The following is a 21780-nucleotide window of genomic DNA, read 5'->3' on the forward strand; positions in this document are numbered from 1 at the left end:
TGGGAGTTACTTCAAGAAACACATCCCTGATTATGATAGCTGCCTCTTTTTTGGACTGGCATATCTTTGGTCAACCTTTCACCTCACCTTATCCAAAAGTGAAACAGTGCAGCAATATCGCCATGTGTATTAAGGAATTCTAAACATATAGAAAGGTCAGAGTTGGTCATATTTATTCAATTGCATAGTGATATAACACTATGTGTGTGTGTGTGTGTGTGTGTGTGTGACTTTGTCACCCACCAGACCTTTAAAAATGGGTGTTCTCCAAGCAGGTGCACCACTTAAACAAAGAGTCAGATATGAATGACTGGTTCTGGAGGGGTAATCCATCACTTTAACTACGATGGTCACAGGATCAGTGAGTGAAACCTCCCCAGAATGTCTCTCAGGAGAAAGTGAGAGAAGCCTGGCCCTCCGGGAGCAATGTACCATTCGAGGAGAAGTTCGTCTAATTTACATTCGACCAAAACACAGGCTTGTAGCTCCTCCGCTGCGCTGGCACAACATAAAAACAATGAGCCACCCTATTATGCTGCGTTCGTTTCCTCGGGCCCGTTTTGTGTGTTTCTTATCGAAAAGCCTGGCCTGCACTTTGCATCCCCACACAGTCGTGCTCTCCAAACGGGGTCTCGCTGTGTGTTATGTGTCTGAACGAGGGAAAGAGAAAAATGAATTGCATCGATTGTTTGCAAACGCAATCAATTGACCCCTGCGCCAGATTTCGGGAGCTACACGGCGGTTTATTTCACGGAGCCACAACCTCTATGTGTGAATTCATTTATTTAATCTATCCCTCCCGATGAAGGCAAATGTCAGGGCAGCATAAGCTATGATCGCCTTATGTAGTGTTTTCTAAATGTAATTTAACTGGCTCGCTAAATAAAACCACACACTGTAGGCTATAAACAGAACACAAATCTGCCCGTGGTATCAAACAGAAAGAACAGAGAGAAAGCAAACAACATGGGGCTTAGTATACTGGTGTGACTGTGTGACAAATGTGTATGTTATGTCTCTGATGTAGTTTCCCTACTACTCAGCTGGGTGTGCATAGGGCTAGCAATGTGAAGGTCAAGGGTTTGATTTCCACAGGGACCAGAGTACATACACTGAAGTATGTATGCAGTCACTGCACTGTAAATCACTTAGGGGATATCTACAAAGTGACTCAAATGTAAATCATGATTAATTGAATCGGCTTGAAGGGTTGGCTCGCAAAGCAAGTCATTATTTAATACTTTTACCACCATACCCAGTCAAAGATGCTTTAAATCTGTTGATAAATGCAATTGATTTGCACAAGGCATCCGTTACAGGTGACACTAATACACTCGGGTGAAATGGTTAATGATACTGTATGCCCTAAAATTACATCCCATGTATTTACTATGTGGAACATGGGGATGCCAGATTTACTTACGCTACCTTCTTACCATAGGTTTTTATTTTTAAAAAGAGGTTTACTAACAACAACTGGTGTGTTTTATGTGCTATAACAGTTTTCCTAAAAATAGATTCTAAAAAAAAAGATTGCAATATTGCATTGTATTGATTACGGCCTCACAAACTCCTTTATGAAGATGCGTATAGTCTTGCCATGTTATTGCCAATACAAACCCCTACACTCCACGCACATAGAGACTCATTTTTACAAAGGTTTGAAAATAGCTCCTAACTCCAGAACTCCAGTGGAGTTAATCCTGCGAGGGAGCTGAGAGTCAGGGTCATTGGTCAACAGCTTGCCTGCTACTGGGAGCAACGTGTCATCACACCGTGCGGCTTTGTCTGACTTGGCGGTGTTCTCAGCGGTGTCGGAGAGGCCCAGACAGGCTCAGATCACCCCCCCCAGAGCTTGGCCATCGCGGGCAGTTTGAACTTACAGGTTGTCAGTGGTGTCACCTGGTGTGCAGTCAGAGTTTGGAAGGCAAAACATAGATGACAGGTTCTGAAGCGAGCCCCATTTTAAATACGGACGCTTGTGGCACTCAGGGGTTGCTGGTCCAACACGTGCCCTGCCCCTCTGCGTGTAAGTGTGTGTGTCTGTGTGTACAGTATTTCTGTCAGTGTGTGTGTGTGTGTTTGTGTGTGTGCATGTGCATGTGTTTCACATTGTTATAAAGTTTCAGACATTTCACCCAAACTCATCCATTGTACTGTTCATTGGAGACAAACACAAAATGGTGCAGTGATTATGATTAGGCTACCACTTAATGAATCAAGTCTCCAAGTTTCCAGAACTGTTCTCAAAATAGATAAACCAAACTTAGATAGATACTTTAAATGATAAATGACCCAGAGCTCAGTCACAACATTAAAACAGCCGGTATCTGTGTTTTGTAACAGCATGATTTAAAAATGAAAACATCTTTAATACTGTTAGCAGATGAATAATCACTCATTTGGCGTTGTGTATGTATAAAAATATATAATTTAAAATCTTGGGCATATACCTTTGTGTTTGGTTAATATTTTGTACACATGTATGCATTAAAAATCAGTTCACAGCCATCATTATTTACTGAATGGGAAAGTAATGCAAGTAAGCTAATTACATATAACCTCGCTTTTCCAAATGAAATCACAGCTTTGCAACACTAATTATCCAAAATCAAAATGATTAATCAGTGACCCTCCACAAACATTAAGTCAGTAACCAGTCCCAGTTTAACCCCCTCCAGGCTAGAATCCTCAGACCGGTTGGCATGGCATCTCCCTCTTCCTCCCATCATCCTTCCCCCATAGTCATCTCACTCTTAATAATCAGCTGAGGTCATTCATTATTCAACAATCTCAGTGATATAAGCATTTCCGAGTCGCATGTGATGATAGCTGAAGGGTGCTTTGCACGGTTTGGGATGCTAATGTCTCACAGAGGTCTGGTGTCCACGTCCTAATGCCAACTCCCCCTCACGCGACCCCCTCCCCCCCCCCCCCACCCCCCCTTCTGTGGCTGGTTGAATGCGGATGGGCTGGTGGTGGCGGAGGGGCGACAAGCTTTGCTTCACTCTCTGGGTAATGCTGTCACCTCTCCTTTGCGGCCGGCTCGCCATTGTTTGAAGCTAATGCAAAACGCACTGTCTATATGACCCATTTTACCCAGTCCATTAGCATAATTTGGCTGTCGCGTGGCCACCAAGTTAATGTACTTGCAAATGACAGGGAAAGTGTATTAGAAGACCTTAGGGTTTTTTAAAAATTAAATGACAAAATAGGCCACGCTTTGCATAAGTGCAACCCTCTGTCTCTCTTTCGTGTGTGTGTGTGTGTGTGTGTGTGTGTGTGTGTTTTGTCAGTGAATGGATGCCATGACTGTTATAATTGGTCTTTATTTATGTATACAGTCTTACATTTAGGTGAAAAATTTGACATAGTTACTGTATGAATGTAGTGTACTGAATATGGCTGAAAAATGTTCTCAAGCTTTATTCACCATGCAAATTAATGAGCAATGCTCTTGTTATTTTTGAGCGTTCATTAATTATAATAGGTGACAATGATTGGACATTGATAGGTAGGCTCCTCTATGGAGGTAGTTTGAAATGATTGAGTTGCTACCGCTGACGAGATATTATTTAGTAAAATATGTTTATTCATATTAACTGTATTTATTTATTTTTTGTTCAAAGACATTGTCACGTAAAGACAGTAATCCGTTTGGCTTAACTTAAGCAATGCTTTTTTGTGAAAGAAAAGGAAAGAGACATAAAACAGACAAAGAGAAGAAAAAAGAATTCAAGCAAGCACACAATATTGGGTGGAAGTAAGGTCTGGCCTGATAAACGCCCTCCAGAGAAATAGCCTCTTCTCCAGTGCTGCATTGCCAGACCCCTCAGTTAATTGAGCGCTGAATGGGACAGAGAGGGAGTAGCTCAATGAAGCATCTGAAGCTCTATTTAAGGGTTCAGGATGCAGAGGAAAATGTGAACTTGCAAATTTCAGGCATCTGTAGGGGATATTTGTGATTAAATAAATATTCATGAATTGTATTGTAATTTGGCAATTTGTAAAGTGCCAAAGCTGAAAAGACAACCAGTAGTTTTCAGTTTGCTTTTAGCCATTATTAGCCTATTACACACCAAACGCTACAAAGCTAGTTAAACAAGTATTTAAGTAAGTAAAATAAAACAATTGTCACACTCTTCGATAAAAGTCGAAGAGTGTGTCAGTTATCTATGCAAGGAGAGATCTGTTTGGTTTCCTGTGACAGTGCAGGTGACAGCCATTTGACTTGTACTGTGTGTTTGGATTTCCCTGTCAGACCCTGATCTCAGTCATGTCAGATTTCAAACTGCGTACAGCCTGACAAAGCACAGAATTGATACAGGAAGTGGAGAGCAATTTGTCCTCTTCTGATTCACTGGAAAATAAAGGGGTTTTCAGTGGCTTTGTTTGGGTTGGCCTCTTTCCTTCTCTTCATTTTTGTTTTGTGCGTGAACTACTGGCAACTAATTTTGTAATATCAGACATTTTTTAATGGCAGCTAAATTTGTAATATCATGTTCGTGGGGGAAAAATGTGGTGTAGTCTCAGATAACCACTCGGAAATTGAAGTAGAAGTGCATCTTTTAGCATATCATTAAAATTCTGCGGAAACTTAAATATAGATAAGCATAAATTGAATTTCCCCTTGAGGACTTGAATTTCCCCTTGAGGATCAATAAAGTATCTATCTATCTTTCTATCTATCTAAATACAGATACCCATGACGTACTATGGGTGACCACTTTTACCCAGACACACACAACAATCATTCTTTTGCATCCTCACAGCCATTTTGTCTATATGGGTGTCTGGCTGTGACGTATACTGTGGATGCTCCTGCATATGGTGCAGGCATGTTGTGTGAGCTGGCTGCGCCACAGCGGCCTTCCATGGGAGCTGCTTCAAGCCTGCTGCCTTTGGGTTTTCTGGAGCAGACAGGGGTACCACACAGTGATTCTGCCGGGGCCCTAGAGGTATCTCGCCATCTGGCCCATTATTCCAGGAGGGAGAGAAAGAGAGCCGGGGGTAGGGTGGGGGCGTTGTAGCGGGAGCTGGTGGCGGGGGGGTAGCTGGGTACAGTTTTACAAGCCTGGTTAAGGAGGCAAAGCAGATTTAGCGCACCCTCTTGACGGCATCCGCGCTAACACAAATCACTGTCTGCGGGTAACGAGTGGTGGGCCGGGCACATGTAAAGCAGCCGGCCCGGACATCAAAGGAGCCTTTTGTTTAGTCTGTAATAAAGTTAGATGCGTCTTGGAGCCAGAGCAGTTCAGCAGCAACAGAACAGAGGCGAAGAAAGAGTCCCCACAGTAGAGTGATTAAAAACAAAAGAGCCTACTCCAAGACGAAAAAACAAAAACACAAGAGTCTCTCTCTCTCTCTTTCTCTCTCTCACTGTCTTTTTACTTTGTACTGGGGTGTGTAACCGGAGGGGAGGAAGTGAACCAGACTCTCACCGAGCAGTGAGAGTTTTGTTTTAAAAGTCTAATCACGAGGTGCAAAAACAGATATTTACAGTTATTCATTGGCACCTGAGCAGGTGATACCATTTCGGAGTCCTGTGAAGAAGTGCAGTGCTAAGGCGCGCTCATGTTTTTTAAAGGGGGGTGTTTGTCTCTGCCGGGGCCTTGTCTCAGGCTGCGCTCCTCAGACTGTGAAGGCAGACAGTTAATGCAGCTGCCTGGAAGCCATCAGGGCAGACAACATTGCAACCAAAACTCCACATTAGCCAGTCAGAGCGGAGGAGAACAGACACACACACACACTCACAGTCAGTCAGACACACATACACACACACACACACACACACACACACACACACTCAGAAACACTCTCACACAGACATGCACCTCCTCTGACACACACACGCATACACATGCCACAACCGCAGCCGGCGCAGAGATTGCTGTATTCCCACTGACATGCCGCGCATTATCATAATTGGCTTTTCTACATGATCGGACAGAGGAAATAATAATGTCATTTTATTTACAGCCCTTGAGAGTGTCCCCGGCAAGCCAGTGGCGGCGGCGGCGGCCGAGCCCCCTGCTCTGGCGTCCCCGGCACCCGCGCCACGCCGCCTAGGTCAAATGACATCTTTTGATCAGGCCTGTCCGATGCCATCACAGCTGAGTGGCGTGGAGTGGAGGCGCGGTGACAAAGCGAATCTAGTGGAAGGCAATGGGGCTGCCAGATTTCCCATTAAAATCCATCCACCCCCACCCCCCCTCCCTCTCTCTCTCTCCACCCCCTCCCTCCACACCGACTAAGCAGGGGCCTTAGCTCAGTCGCACCAAACTGCTCCCGGTCCCGCCAAATCATGGGGAAGTGGGCGCCAGCTGAATTGGGTATTAGCGCTACAAATGACCGCCATGATTGGCCAGCGCGTCTGCAAGCCCAAATAAATAAATACGGATGTGTAGTTGAGACGAGGAGGGGGAGGAGAGGAGCAAGATGGCAAGTTGCATTTGGGCCAGGGCATAGCCTATCACATTTGCTATTCTGTTTTCTCTCTCTCCCTCCCTCCCTCTCTCTCACTCTCTTTCTCTCTCTTTTACCCACACTCTCTTTCTGTCTCTCTCCCTCCCTCCCTCTCTCTCTTTCCCCTTTTCTTCCTCTCCTGTTACGGTTTATGTAGGGTTGACACCAGCCAAATGGCTTAGCCCTACAAGTCAGACACTTTTATAGATCTAACTGGCAGATCCATTGTGGGAGGGTAAAAAGAGAGGGAAGGTGAGGAAGAAAGGGACCGGGCACAAATACAGAGCGACTGCTTCATGGGCACATTATGGAAATGGCGGCGCTTGGGAAAGTGCTACTTCTCCCTCCCCCTCCCCCTCCGCACCACCACCCCACCCCAATTTATTTGAGGCAGATGCCCTGACACAATTGTTGAGTTTCAAGAGTTCCCAGACAGCCTCACAAAGGGCTCATTTCTGTCGGTATGTGCAACAACATGCAGTGTTTGACGTAGGAGAACCATGGTCCTCAGCAGAAGACCAAACCATCCCAAGGGCTGTTTATATATTTGTATGGCAAGAAGAAATGAGTTCAATGGCATAAATTAACCATTATATAAAATCAAATGACAATCCACCTTTTATTTTGTGGCTATTTTTACATTTTCCACATTTGCATGTTGTCAGGTTTGGTGTTAAAATTCCTTATTTACATATATGTCATATTTCTCTGTTTATACATTTTTTATCACATCAAAGAAGTTTGCAATTAATGTGCACATCGTGTGGATGCATGTGTGTGTCTGTGTGTGTATGTGTTTGTGAGAGGCAGACTGACGGAGAGGGGGAGAACATTTTCATCCTGCCAAGAACCACGTGCAAGGTGGCTTTGTTCATGATTTTAGTGTGTGTGTGTGTGTGATTGGAGGTGTGTTTGTGTCCAGTCGATCTCACGTGCTGGTGACATTGTGACAGTGCGGCCTGCTCTCATCTCCCTGGCCGTGTCACCTGCCAGCGCCTCAGCAAGCCAACAGCATCAGCAGACCTGCGTGCAGATGGCCTGGCTGTCCTTGTGCAAGGCACACACACATTGGCACACACACACTCACATGGACACACACTCACACTCACACACACACACACTCAAGACATCAGACACCTACTCATGCACACTTTTACGCACAGAGACAGACATACCCACATGGACATGCACACTTTCACATTCATTCACACACACACACACACACACACACATCCACACATACTCTTACACACACCGAAACAGATATGCACACGGAAACATGCAAACACACACATACGTTCTCAGAGAGCAAAATAAAGTAGTTGTTATGCTGGTTGCTAGGGCAAGCTTTGCTGCCTGCTGGTTGAACACTCATGCTGTTCTGCCTGCTCTCTGTTTTTTGTTTGTTTGTTTGTTTTGAAATTGTTTCAACACACTTTACAGTGGCAAGGAAAAGCCTAACAAACATTAGACATAACCCAGCTCCCATAAGTGGGATCCATCTGCTTGGGGCAGCCAGGGTAGAAAGATAGAACGGAACTTTACTGTGAGTTTAATTTTGATGACCACATTTGATGTCTCTCATTCATGGCCTCTCATTCATCCATCACTCCCTCCTCTCCACCGGTAAACATGAGCCACCCTCAGCCCTAGTCATTGTTGAAATTGACGCTTAAAAGCATTGGCTCAATTCAGAATGTCAGCAGTCAAATCTTCTGATTGGGTTATTAGGGCAGAGTGCTGTTTTGATCGTTTCAGGGGGCTTTGACACAGATGGCAAAAAAATTGCCAGGCAAGGTTTTTTTTTTCTTTGTGCACGCCAATCTTTTGGACACTGACACACAGACACTGACGGCCGTCAAGAATGTCACGTCAAGGCTCCGCATGACAAGATGCACTCATTTTAGTGTCAGGTCTTTTTCTTTCAGCAGAGCCTCATCTCTCCATCCCACTCTCTCTCTTTCTCTCACTCTCTCCCTCTCTCTCATCACACACCATCCAGTAATTATAGAGAAGCATTAGTGTGTGTGTGTGGGGGGGGGGGGGGGGGGGTCGTTCCCTGCCTCATTTTTCCCCTGTTGTTGTTTTAATGTGATAAGCTGTCATACGTGTGGTGGACTTGAGGGAATTATCGGTGCTTCAAAACCGCTGAACCAGACGTGACATGGACGGGTCTCCTCCCAGAAACGATATAGAGTAGAGGATTATCCCTCTGACAGTTCGTATCATTTATTTTGAGGCGCTCTCTGCATTATCGTTTGCGATTTATGGGAGAGCGTGATTGATTATGTCACTGTCTCTGAAAGTTCTCCAGCCTGAGTAGGAGAGTTAGAAGTTTATTTCCCTGAAGGATAAAAACACGAACACAAACATACATGCACACACACACAATTGAGGCATTGGATGTCAGTCATAAGGACAGTGATAAATATGGAAATTCCCAAAGCTAATTGGAGGCAACATAAGCATACATTTAATGGCATCTAAATATGTATTTACACTGACACAAACACCTACACAGAATGGAATTACAGACATTATTGGGACGGCACACCTACTCTGAGTGAGAGCAGACACACACACACACAGGCACGGCAGTAAATGCGTCCCTACAAACATCAGGTATCATGTCCAGTCAGATTAGGGTACGGTGAGCAGTGCTCTGCTTGAAGCTGACAGCACATCTGCTCCGTCAGAGGAGACTGATGCTGGCGTCTCACACAGGCGTAGCGCGGTGGCAGAGAGAAGATGAAGGGGGGGGCAGCCGTGGAGTTACTGTCTACCCCATTCTCTCTCTCTTTCTCTACCCCCCCCCTGCCATCTCTCTTTTTCTGCCTACCTTCTTCCCTCCCTCTGACTCTCCTGTCTTTCTTTCTCTTCCACCTTTCCGCCTGGATTTCTCCTAATATCTCCAAACGCCCTTTCCTTTAACTACCATCCCCCCCCCTTTTTTTCTTGCTTGTATGCGCTTCTCTGTTGTTTCCCATTCTCTTGATCGTCTCGTTCCATTTCCCTCACAAATAACAAATATGTTTGCAAGATAGCAACTTAAAGAATACATGCTGTCGCTATTTGTGTGGGATCAAAATGGTGGGAAAAAAGAGCACACATAAACATCCCCAGGCAATATGAGAGTGTAGTTCTTGTGTGTGTGCATGTATGTGTGTGTGTGTGCATATGTGTGTGGTGTGTGTGTGTGTATATGTGTGCATTTTAGATTTACTGTGACTATAGCCTCAAATGTGACAGCCATTTGAAGTGCGCACTGATGAGAGTGAACATCTACTGCTCGTGCCACGAAGGGTTAAATTCTAATGTTTCATCATTAAGTACTTGGTCCCCTGGCCTCTCATTCACTTTTCATCTAAGTGCGTTAAGGGAACCAGTGTGTTCCACCTTAATGTTTTGGCAGTTTGGCTGCTGCATGAAAGTGCCCCATTCTTCCTTTGCTGGCGCCAGTACAGAGAGGCTACGAGCAGGCGCGGACTTCCTCTGGTCATTTTTCACGGCCTGTTTTTCTATTGATAAATCCTGCCATGACATTTAGAGCTTGGCAAATGTATCATTTTATCCAATTTCTTCATTTTTACAATGCCTCTACACTTGTGTTGTATTAGTGGGCTTAAATCTAATGGTTTATTATGTTTCCTCTGCAGACTTGTGGTTTTCAAGTTTGAAGGAGAATTGCTGAGCATTTTATAGGGACAGAATGAACCCTATTACTCTGAATTGGAAATGCGTTTAGACGTGGGATGGAGGAGCACTCACAGAGCATGTTAGAGTTTAGACTACACTTTGTTCGCCTATTCATATCCCTCTCGCTTTGTTCTGCCCAATGGTGACTTACAATCTGGCCAGGTCATAGTCTATTATGTCTGTTGCCCTTTCTCCCCCTCTGTCCCTGTCTTTCTCTCTGTTCCCCCCTCCCTCTCACTCTCTATCGCTCTCTCTCTCTTTCTCTCCCTACCTCCCTCCCTCTCTCTTTCAATCCCTCTCGGCGCTGCCAAACACTCAACTCCCCGAGATTTAGTATGGCATGGACCGTGACAACACGACATGCCATTTCCACTCGCGTCTCACTGCGACACTCGGCGCGAGCTTCCGCTCCCCGCTGCCAGCCAGCTCCACTCCAGCGGGTGCGGAGCGGGCGCATCGCTTGGCAGTGGCTCAGCCGCAGCCTCACTCGCTCTCGCTCGCTCTCCAAGGGAGCCCAGAGTGAGTGGCACTGTGGCAGGGGAAACTGGATCAAAGTCAGACACAGCCTGTGCCCTCTAACTGCAGGAGTGAGGGAGAGAGAGGGACAGAGAGAGAGAGAAAGAGAGGAAGTCAGAGGGTTTATAGGTACACAGAGAGCACACCGAGTGAAAGTCCTTCAAATGTGTTACGTTGATGAAGGAGCACCTACTGCTATCTATTTCAAGAAAAGGTGACATGTTTAACAGCGGAAAAGATATGGTTGTAGACAGTATGTTTGTGGTCAGTCTTTAGCATATATTCTACAATAACAATGTGTAATCATACTTTTTTATGAAATAAAGGAAGGTTTTTTATGTATAAGGATTTGTAGTAAAATATTTTTGTTTGCTGCTATTCAAGACCTTCAAGTCCGTCAAGTGTAGTTTTGCTGCTGTGACTTCTTTCTGCACCCAGGGTGGATTTTTATGTATGAATGCCTTTGCCCTTGCTGAGCAGGAAGGTTCGATAGCTTTGTTAGTCTGCGCAGTGGAGGGTACTATCTATCATAGTCAAGATATGGATGTTTGCCACTTTATAATTGCAAACCAGTGTCCTCTACCAGGACTATTGACAAAATTCCTTTAGAGTCATTACACCGCAACACATAAACACAGGCACCCATGCAAGGGCACTTACTCTCACACTTGCACACTCACACATGCACAGTGAATACAAACAAACAACAAACTCCTGTAAAAATAGTCATCAATACTCTAAAGTGTTTATTCTATTATTACTTCTGTCACTTTGGGTTCTTTGGGGTTGTAGCTCTGATATAATCTCAGCCTCCACAATTCACAGATATTCAGAGATATAAAATTGACAGATATTCAGAGAAGATCATATTATGAGGTACTTGTTATGAAGATAATTAAACTCATTGCTCTTTTTTTTTTTTTTTTTTTTTTAGTGTACATGCCTGAGGATGGAGTCAAGGCAGTCAACCCTGATGAGGAGCACCTGCAGGATGATGGCCTCTCCTTGGACGGACAGGACACTGACTACCCCTGCACTGAGGAGGAGGATGGCAGGGTCCAGCTGAGCTATCAAAACTCCCCTCTCAGCAACGGCACCAACCCGGATGCTGGGTATGGCTCCCCACTCAGCGATGCCAGCGAGCAGCTCGCTGACTTCAGGAGCACCTCCTCCAAAGATGGCGGCCGAGACAAAGAGGCCGCAGAAGACATGGAGGCCGAGGCAGGGCTCTCCCTGCAGGACAGTCTGGCCCAAATGAAGGCCATCTATGCCAACCTGATCTCGGACGCCTCCTGGTCCAGTATCACTCAAGACATCATGAAAAATGTGCAGATGGCAGCTGGGGACAACAGCAACAGCAACAGTGTGGCCAGCAGCCTCAAAGAAAGCAGCAGTGTGGCTAATAATGTTAGCAACAGCAGCGCTAGTGCTAGCACTAGCACCAGCACCATCAGCTGCAGTGCAACAAGCAACACAAACACTGACACCACTTACTCGACTGCGAGTGCCACCATGAACAGCAACAGTGGCAACATTACCAGCAGTGCTGCCGGAAGTATTACCTATGACTGGCACCAGGCAGCCCTGGCTAAGACCCTTCAGCAGAATCCCTATCACCTGCTGCCAGAGCCGAGCCTCTTCAGCACAGTGCAGCTCTACCGACAGAACAACAAACTCTTTGGGCCAGTGTTCACTGGCGCGAGCAAGTTCAGGTGCAAGGACTGCAGTGGGGCTTATGACACACTAGTTGGGCTCACAGTGCACATGAATGAGACTGGGCACTACCGCGACAACAACAAAGATAAAGAAGAAGACCATGGGAAGAAATGGTCCAAGCCAAGGAAGCGGTCTCTCATGGAGATGGAAGGCAAGGAGGATGCACAGAAAGTGCTCAAGTGCATGTATTGTGGCCATTCATTTGAGTCTCTGCAGGACCTGAGTGTCCACATGATCAAAACAAAACACTACCAGAAAGTGCCTCTTAAAGAACCAATGCCTGCTCTTGCAACAAAGCTGATACCCCCTACCAAAAAGCGAGCTTTTCAAGACCTGGTTTCACCCTGCTCACCTGACCCTGTTCCTAACACACCAGGCGTTCCTCTGGCAGAGAGCTCTAAAGACCAGAAGATTGCCAACCCCTATGTCACTCCCAATAATCGATATGGCTATCAGAATGGTGCCAGTTATACCTGGCAGTTTGAGGCACGAAAGGCCCAAATACTCAAATGCATGGAGTGTGGAAGCTCCCATGATACACTGCAGCAGCTAACAGCCCATATGATGGTGACTGGGCACTTCCTGAAAGTCACCAACACAGCTTCAAAGAAGGGGAAGCAGCTTGTATTCGATCCTGTTGTTGAAGAAAAAATTCAGTCTATACCCCTTCCACCCACCACCACACGTCTACCAGCTCCCAATATCAAATCACGACCTGATTCACCCAAACAGTCTCCTACCACTGAGGAAAAGAGAGTCCAGTTTGAAGAGAAGACTGACATGACAAATGAGTCAGAGAAAAAATCTGGACCAGAGAAAAAGATCAAAGAGGAGAAAGAAGACGACCCCTCAGACAAGACAGAAAAGTCAGAAAAGTCAGGACATTTTAAGTATCTCAGAGAGGAAGACCTTGACGACTCCCCCAGAGAGGGCCTGGATATCCTTAAATCTCTGGAGAACACTGTATCCTGTGCCATCAATAAGGCCCAGACAGGGGCACCCACATGGGGAGGGTACCCAAGTATTCATGCTGCCTACCAACTCCAAGGTTCAATGAAGTCATCCATCCCTACAGTACAGAGTGTTCAGATTAAACCCACCTTCAATGCCAACAGTTTAAAGTCACTATCATCAGACATGAACAACCCATTACATTCTCCCTGCAGTCCATCCCCACCTCTCAACCATAAAAATAATGTGTTGGCCATGGAGGAATTGGTAGAGAAAGTTACAGGAAAAATACCCCCAAAAAAGGAAAGGGAGAACAAGCCCTCAGATCCAAAGGCAAATATAAGCTCAACAAAGTCTTCTCTGCATGCAACCACAGATAAGAAACCGGTCACCCCTTCTGAAGACTTCGCCAAACCAGTAAAGAATGGAACGTCAGAGAAGAGGCAGGAACGTCCACCAAGTCGTGAGGAGAGTCGCAAGGAAACACAAGCCAGCAGCGTCATCAAGAATGGTGCAGAAGCAGCCAAACCACCAGTCAAAAATGGCTGCAATAGTATGGGGATAATCACAGATCAGTCTCCCGAACAGTCATTCATCAACCCTCTCAGTGCTCTGCAGTCCATAATGAACAGTCACTTAGGCAAGGCATCCAAAGCAGTCAGTCCCCTACTTGACCCCCTAGCTATGCTGTACAAGATCAGCAACAACATGGCGGAAAGTCCCATTTACAACCCAACACAGGCTGAGCAAGTGGACCTCAACAACCACTATTCTGACTGTGACGATCAGCCCATGGATTTGACCAAGTCCAAGAGCAGCAATGGGCACAACAGTAATGGAACTTCCACAGTGATAGCCAACAGCAACAACAATAACAACAACAACTTTAAAAGTCACAGCAACAGCATCATCAGAAACAACAGCCAGCCCATGATCACTGATCTGATCAGTGAGGTTTCTTCCCCATTGCGGGAAAATGCCCTAATGGACATCTCAGACATGGTGAAGAACCTTTCGGGCCGGATAACACCAAAGTCCTCCACACCGTCCTCCATTTCGGAGAAGTCGGATGTGGACGTCAGTGCTTTCGAAGACACTCTGGAGGAGCTGACCCCGATTCAGAAACGAAAAGGCAGACAGTCCAACTGGAACCCCCAACACCTGCTCATCCTCCAGGCCCAGTTTGCTTCCAGTCTCCGGGAGACGTCCGACGGGAAGTTCATAATCACAGACCTGGGGCCTCAGGAGCGAGTCCACATCTGTAAGTTCACAGGACTCTCCATGACTACCATCTCACACTGGCTGGCCAACGTCAAGTACCAGCTCAGGCGCTCGGGCAGCACCAAGTTCTTGAAGAACATTGACTCGGGCCATCCCTTGTTTCTGTGCAGTGACTGTGCGTCGCAGTTCAGAACTCCTTCCGCCTACATCAGCCACTTGGAGTCCCACTTAGGTTTCAGCTTGAAGGACCTTTCCAAGCTGTCTTTAGACATCATGAGGGAGGAGCAGGCAGTCGCAAAAATCATCACAGACAAGACTTTCAGTGCACTCGGTTTATCCGAGGAGGACACAAATGGCGTTTTCCAGTGCAAACTGTGCAATCGGACCTTTGTCAGCAAGCATGCAGTCAAACTGCACCTGAGCAAAACACATGGCAAATCTCCAGAGGACCATCTAATCTTTGTTACAGAACTTGAGAAGTTAGAGAAGGCTTGAATAAGCAGAAGGACTGACCATAAAGAATCATTGCACTAAAATATAATAAAGCACTGCGACTAGAGTGAGTTTTTGAATAAGTCAGGCGTGTATTCTGAAAACTGCCTAACTGGACCTCTATTTTCTTTATTTCCTTTTTTTCTATTCTATTTAAATAGTGTCTCAATGACATGCATGGTGTTTTACGTCCTCTGTGAATACCAGTTGACCCTTTTAAGTTTAACTCCTTCTGCTGTTGCAGAACTAGGAGAAATTGTGTTTCAGTCCACAGGAATTTGGGAGGGAAAATTCAAGGAAATTTGAAAATTCACTGACACTTAGAAGTCATTTGGAAATAAGCCAAAACCCCTTGAATGAAAATGCATAGCAGAAATCTGTGGAAGAATGTCCGACCTTTTGTGAAGAAATGTGATATGGTGAAATCAGTTTGTGATCTTATATTGTTCTCGTGTGATGGAAAAAGTAACTATTGGCTTAAGAATACCTGACACAACGTATATGCATTAATTATTAATACATAAAGGAGCAAAAGTGTCAAACATTATACAGTTATCTGTAATTTGACATGGTTGCTTTTTGTCAACAATAGTGAATTCATTTTTAAAAATCTGTTTTTACTATCGTTGTTAAATATCATTTTGTAGTAATTTGAAATATATGGTACAAGTTCTATTCTTCATGCAGTGTGCCGCTTTCATTCAAAACCTCAGCATACATGTATATTTAAATGATCAACAGAAATTGTACATTTTCATCGTCATATCTTACCATTTGCAACATGGGGAGCTCCATATAATTTGTATGGTGTGAATTATTTTATATTGTCAATTTATATAAAAAATAAATTCAAATTAAATATGTACATAGATATATACAGTATATACAGAACCACATTTGTTTGTATTCTCTTGAAGTTCATCAACTGACTTGGTTTCAAAACATAAATTCTATCACTCAGAAAGTGCATCTTTTTTGATGCGTCATGATGGTTTTTAAAAAAGCAATGCACATTACAGTATCTAAACAATGTTTTACCATGGAATCATGAAAGGTCTTATTGACTGAAAAAAATCTTTGTTTGTCTTTTCAACTGTAAAATAAAACATATTGCAGGTCACAATTAATTCTGATGTGGTCATCCTGCTCCTCTGCAGTCAGTCAGTCATCAGTCAGAATAGCAATCTCTCTCCTTTCTGTTCCAAGTTTAGAATGTTGTACACCTTGTTTGTTTTGTTTCAAAGTCAATTTCATACTAATCAGATTATACTGGATCCTAGTGAGTAGTATATGCCATTGAATGTAACACAAAGCACTTAACTACCCATTTGTCTCAAACTTTGAAAGTCTAGCAAATATAGTTGCAAAATACAAACTGTTAACACTTCCACTGATGCATAGTTATTGCATAGTTATGTATTCAGAGAATAATAACAGATGATATGAGACTCATTGGGGTTCCAATGTGCACATGACTAATGTTAATTCAGTTTGACATGATATGGTGATCTCTTCAGAAAGAAACGGACAGCACAGAGTGCAGGAAAATGCTCACATATTCAAATTTGTGGTAGCCCAGACGGCACTGTCAAATCATCAACATATACTCACATTTTCATTTCCATACTGACTTTAGAGAGAAAGTGAAGTACTACAAGTAGCACTACTGAGGGTCAGTTAAATGAGCAACTCTTGCCTGAACTATAAATTGCTCCCAGACACAAATTTGACAGACTAATAACAAATATTCTACCAATATACCTGTGAGGCAGCACTGCTAATTGCACAAATAGTGGCAATGTATCTGGTGACCCACCTGGTATTGTAGGTTGTGTGGATGTAAAACTTAAACTTAAAATCAAGCATTCATAACACTACATTAATACAGAGACTTAGGGCCAATCTCAATTCTCTATTTTACCCCTTCCCCCTTCCCCTTAGTTTTGCGCGTGCACATGAGACGAAGGGCTATCTCAATTCTCCTTTCGATCTAGGGGTAGGGATAAGGGCAAGGGGCAGCAAGCAAGATCGGGAGCTTACTTGAAACCGAGGGGTAAGAGAAATACCCAACATACACCGTTCACACCGGAAAAACAAGCACACCGAGTTATTAATTGACATGAAATGTTGGCATTAATAAGGATTATAAAATTAAAATGGTCATTGTTTTATGTTGCATTCAATCTTGTGACCATATATATTGAAGGTCCTGTTCTTCATGAGGAAGTTTTCAAAAATCGCTGTTTTGTTAATGTTAACAGCACATCATTATTTGCGCGAATGTCTCGCATTTTACATATTTCCATGTCTGATATACCCTGCGAATTGGCAGCATACCATGTCAGAAATGTAAAGCCAACATCAGCTAAATTCAAGTTTTTTACCGCTTGTCTGATATGAATGCTGCATATGGTCTATTGCTGCCGACTCCTCGCATAGGCTATTACAGGTAGCGATTGCTTCTGATGTCAAGTAGCCTAATGACCATTTGGATATTATGTAAAATATCGAAGGAGTTGTGGCATGTTTAGCCTACATAGCAAACTGCATGTTTATTTTGTCCCCCATCCCTGTTTCATTCACACGGACCAGGAGGTAGGCTGGGCTACGAACGAACATAGGCACGTTCTGCTGTTGTTGAAATAATTCCTGAACGGTTTTATTCCGAGCTGAAAATGCAATGATAGCCTATTTGACAGAAGACATGTTGCTAGTGACAAAATATCAGCTTTCACATTCAAGTGTTTCAATCATCCCGCTCTCCCTTATGGTTGGCTAGTGGTATCTCATTTCCAAGGGGAATATTTTTCACCCCTATGTCTTGCCACTCGGTTTCGAGGGACAAGGGCTAGGGGTAAGATAAAGGGATAGGGAAGGGGAAGGGGTAAAACAGAGAATTGAGATTGGCCCTTAGTCATGATCAACTATTCTCATTCAATTAAATATATGAAACCTTCAGAAAAAATACTGAGGAGAATACCTCGATGTCCTCAGTGATATGGGATTGCTGAGGACTGACACACAAAACCAAATTTAAAAGTTAGTGTGCATCACAATTGCTTGACAGATACTGAAAGTGTGGCTTGGTGAATGACTCATAGAGTTCCTCTACTTCTGCTAAAGCACATAGTAATTGGTGCCAGCATCTTTGAGCTCAATCCCTATATGCCACTTAAATTTCTACAATAGAAAGGGAATGACACTGAAGTCTATGTTTTATATGGCAGTGGCGTTGTTGTGGCTTTGTGTGACTGATCCTGCCAGTAGTAGGCCTAGAACCACCACAAAATAAGCATCAGGGATTGTACTTACTGTAAGTCAGTAGGACAGAAGTAATTGCCCAGTGTTTCTATAGTCCCGTCACTGTAGCTTGATGGCGGAAACAGAGCAAGTGATGATGACACAGACGAGACACTTGTCTCTTTCCATTTAAATATGGAGATTTCAACGTGTGATTGACTTTTCATTTTGCAATGCCACAAGCAACAAAATACTGTACCAGGTTTAAATAAGTACTTAGACAATCTCCAGCAGAGCTCATGCACATGCATTTCGAAGTCCCAATAAGTTATACGTCATTTCAGAGAAAGTTGCTCTGTCTCCATCATCCTCTTGCTTTTGATATCATATTGTTTAATTGGCAGACTGATGTGGACATCTATTGATTTATGTGTTCCATTAGCCGCATATGTTCTTCCATCTGACACTTTTATTCTTGAGTCAGAGCAGAATGGGTTTTAGCAGTGGAACAGGAATTGTTAATGTTCAAAGTCCGGGTTCATTTCTCAACTTTCTGACTGCTGTCAAACGACATGACAAGACGACGGGTAAAATTGAGCTACACTTGAACATATTGAGGCAAAACAAAAAAGCCTGTCAGAAGTGCATAGCTGCAAACCTGAATAAATTGTGTGTGCATTTGATTGGCATACTGTCAGCAGAGCCTGCTTTTTAGAAAAATAAATACGAGAGGAAAAAAAATAAAGACAAAAAAATAAAAACCCTTAAGACTACATCTCGAGATGGACAGAAAGATCGTTCCGGGACGATTAGACACATCCTTCTGTAACTGACATCTGAGAGACTGCGGAAGTCGATGCCAGAAATGGTTGTCTGCCTGTCAGGAGTGAGCTGTGTTTGTTGAGATCGAAACGTCCCTGCTACTCGTCAGCTGTTGCTTGAAGAATGGAGATGTGACAAAGTCGTCTCTTTATAGAGTAATGACGGCTGACAACGGCTGTAATGGATGCGCTGTTTAATCTGAGTGCTGGGCCCCGCAAAGCTCTGTGATCGGCGCCGCCAGGAGACCTACAGGTGTGCTCTGACAGCCCATGTGCCAGCTCATCCGTCACATTGCAGAGAAAACGCCTTGGAAAAAAGACTTTCCCCCCACTGTTGCCTGCCCATTTATTCAGCTGGACTCCTGTCAAACAATTTAAGAAATACTGCCCATTTTATATGAGTTAAACAAAGTGATTCAGAATCTATTGTTTTAGATGAATAGGTTACTTGTGTCTTTTTAACAGAAACAGAAACATTTTCTCATCTGCAATGAGAGAAAACATATACATATAAAAACATATAAATATACTGACCTGCCTAAGTCTGTCAGCAATCCAGACAGAGTGCATATATTGGCCCCACACTAGAACCTAAAACTAACATACAGTACATTGGCATACCGTCACATTCCAAGGCCTCAAATGGTTTGCTTTTTTACATTTGTGTATTTCACATAGTAAGCAATTTCAGCATAATCTGTATTGACATCCCTGATGATCATGTCGGATATGTTACATATCTGTGTCTGAACTCCAGTCTTTTACTATGTTTTATGTATGTGTACATCTGCTGCGTATCTGACAGCTTTTGAACTGAAGGAGATTTGCCCAACTTGTAATTGCAGTGGGGAAACAGAGACTAGCTAGCAGCTGCTCAGGGATTCCTCAGCAATCTCATTTTTAAATTGCCAATAAAAAAGATAAATGTTTCCTCGTACATTAAAAATGACAGTTATAGCTCCTTGCGTGATTTGTGTGAAAGCACTGGAGAAAGTCAATTGCTTTAGTTCTGGAGGGTTAGGAGGAAAGAAATGCTACAGGCCTCTTTGTGAAAAAAAAAAAAGTTTGGTGCCACATCCTTGAGGCCACAAAGGAATGTGTGCTGTATTTTTCACATGGATTTAAAACTTGCCAACAGAGCCAGACACTATGACTAATTGCAAACTGTACTTGGCCTTGGGTTGGGCCACCTTGATCCTCCCATTCAACAACAAAGATTTCATTGAACACCTTTCAGAAGAGCTCTGTCTGTTACATTCCAGAATGGATTGATGCACCGTTTGGAAAAAAAAAATCTTTCAGGTTTGTTAATTCAGCGCCGCGCTTGAGGTCACAAACTTCAATGGTGACTTCAGACCTTGAGTGTCCTCCCTGCTGGAAAAAACAGACTCCACGTTCATGCCACCGCGCATTGATAAGAAAATCTAAGCAGTGAGCAAAGTTGTTGCTTTTCTCAGTCTTGGGCAATAATGTATTCAATACGTCCGCTCTCTATGGCTGTCTTCCCGACAGCCCCATCCATCAGTCCATCCATGCATTATGCAGATCAGAGGGGGTCATATTGGCAAGTCTCTGGTAAGGGGAGTAAGGAGACATGGAGGGCGCTAATCCTTATCTTAGCTCTAATAACAAGATTAAAGGGGGTAAGGGGTTTATTTGGACAGGGGAGGGAGGTTGACAGGGGCCAGGCAGGCAAATGAGACCCCCACCACTGCAGTGAACTAAGAGTCCATCGATTACCATAACATGCCCCTCGGAACAAGGCTACTGGGTGACCAGTCAGCCATGCCAAAGCTGCTTAAAGATTCGGCTGGAGGAGCTGGAAGTCCTGTTCTAATTTCAGGTATACTATATGTGGATGTAGATCCTTGGGCTATTGTGCTTGTGGGGTTGGAGGTAGCCATAGCCACCCAATCTCTCTGTGTCACATGGAATTATTCATACAGAAACAGATGAGACTCAGCTATGCGTTACAATACAGCAGGGAGTGCCATGTTAGTCTGCTTTTTAGACTCCCTACTTCATTTCACTTCACAAAGTGTAGCCTTTCGTGATAGCATCAACAGTAGAACAGTATCGTAACAGGCATAGACTTTGAAATCATTGGTCCAGCCTACCCAATCACATTGATCACGGATTCCTAATGTTACTTCCTACAGTTACATCATTTAGCTGATGCTTTTATCCAAAGCGACCTACAAACCACCTACAGAAACGAAAGGGGATGACACTATTGCTTCAGAATTGAAGCTATAGTGTCATGGTAAACTGTAGTAGTAACACCTGCAATTTATTAACCCTTAAAGGTGTAGGTTTTTGAACGTTCTAAGTTCCGCAACAATTGAAGGTTCTAAAATTCTATGTTGAATTCAATGAACCCAGATATTCTTTAGAACGTTCATTTCTCAACATTCCCGTGACGGTACTCCTTTAAGGGTTAACAGCGAAAGTAGGTCTAAATACATTGTTCCCTGACTGCTGATGCTGTTTATTGTCAGTTTAGGTGAAGTAGGAAGTAATGTTAGTTATCCCTGATCAATGTGATTGGTTAGGCCAAATCAATGATTTCAAAGTTAATGCTATGTCTACGTCCATCAGGTCATCACCATGTTGGGTTGGAAATGTTTCTCAATCAAAGTAAATGAGTCTGGTTTTAACCAGG

General features: G+C 43.9%; 1 protein-coding gene across 2 annotated transcripts in view; it reads left to right on the forward strand.

Moving 5' to 3' along the window:
* Window positions 1–16184, forward strand: part of tshz1 (teashirt zinc finger homeobox 1) — a 34542-nt gene extending 18358 nt beyond the window's left edge. For both annotated transcript variants that reach the window (XM_042077078.1, XM_042077077.1), the window contains exon 3: window positions 11612–16184. In XM_042077078.1, coding sequence (XP_041933012.1) covers window positions 11612–15060 — 3449 coding nt within the window. In that variant the 3' untranslated portion in view covers window positions 15061–16184. The remainder of the gene's footprint in view (window positions 1–11611) is intronic.
* The last annotated feature ends 5596 nt before the right edge of the window (window positions 16185–21780 follow it).

The sequence above is a fragment of the Alosa sapidissima genome, chromosome 21 (assembly GCF_018492685.1).
Source record: "Alosa sapidissima isolate fAloSap1 chromosome 21, fAloSap1.pri, whole genome shotgun sequence".
Classification (NCBI taxonomy): domain Eukaryota; kingdom Metazoa; phylum Chordata; class Actinopteri; order Clupeiformes; family Clupeidae; genus Alosa; species Alosa sapidissima.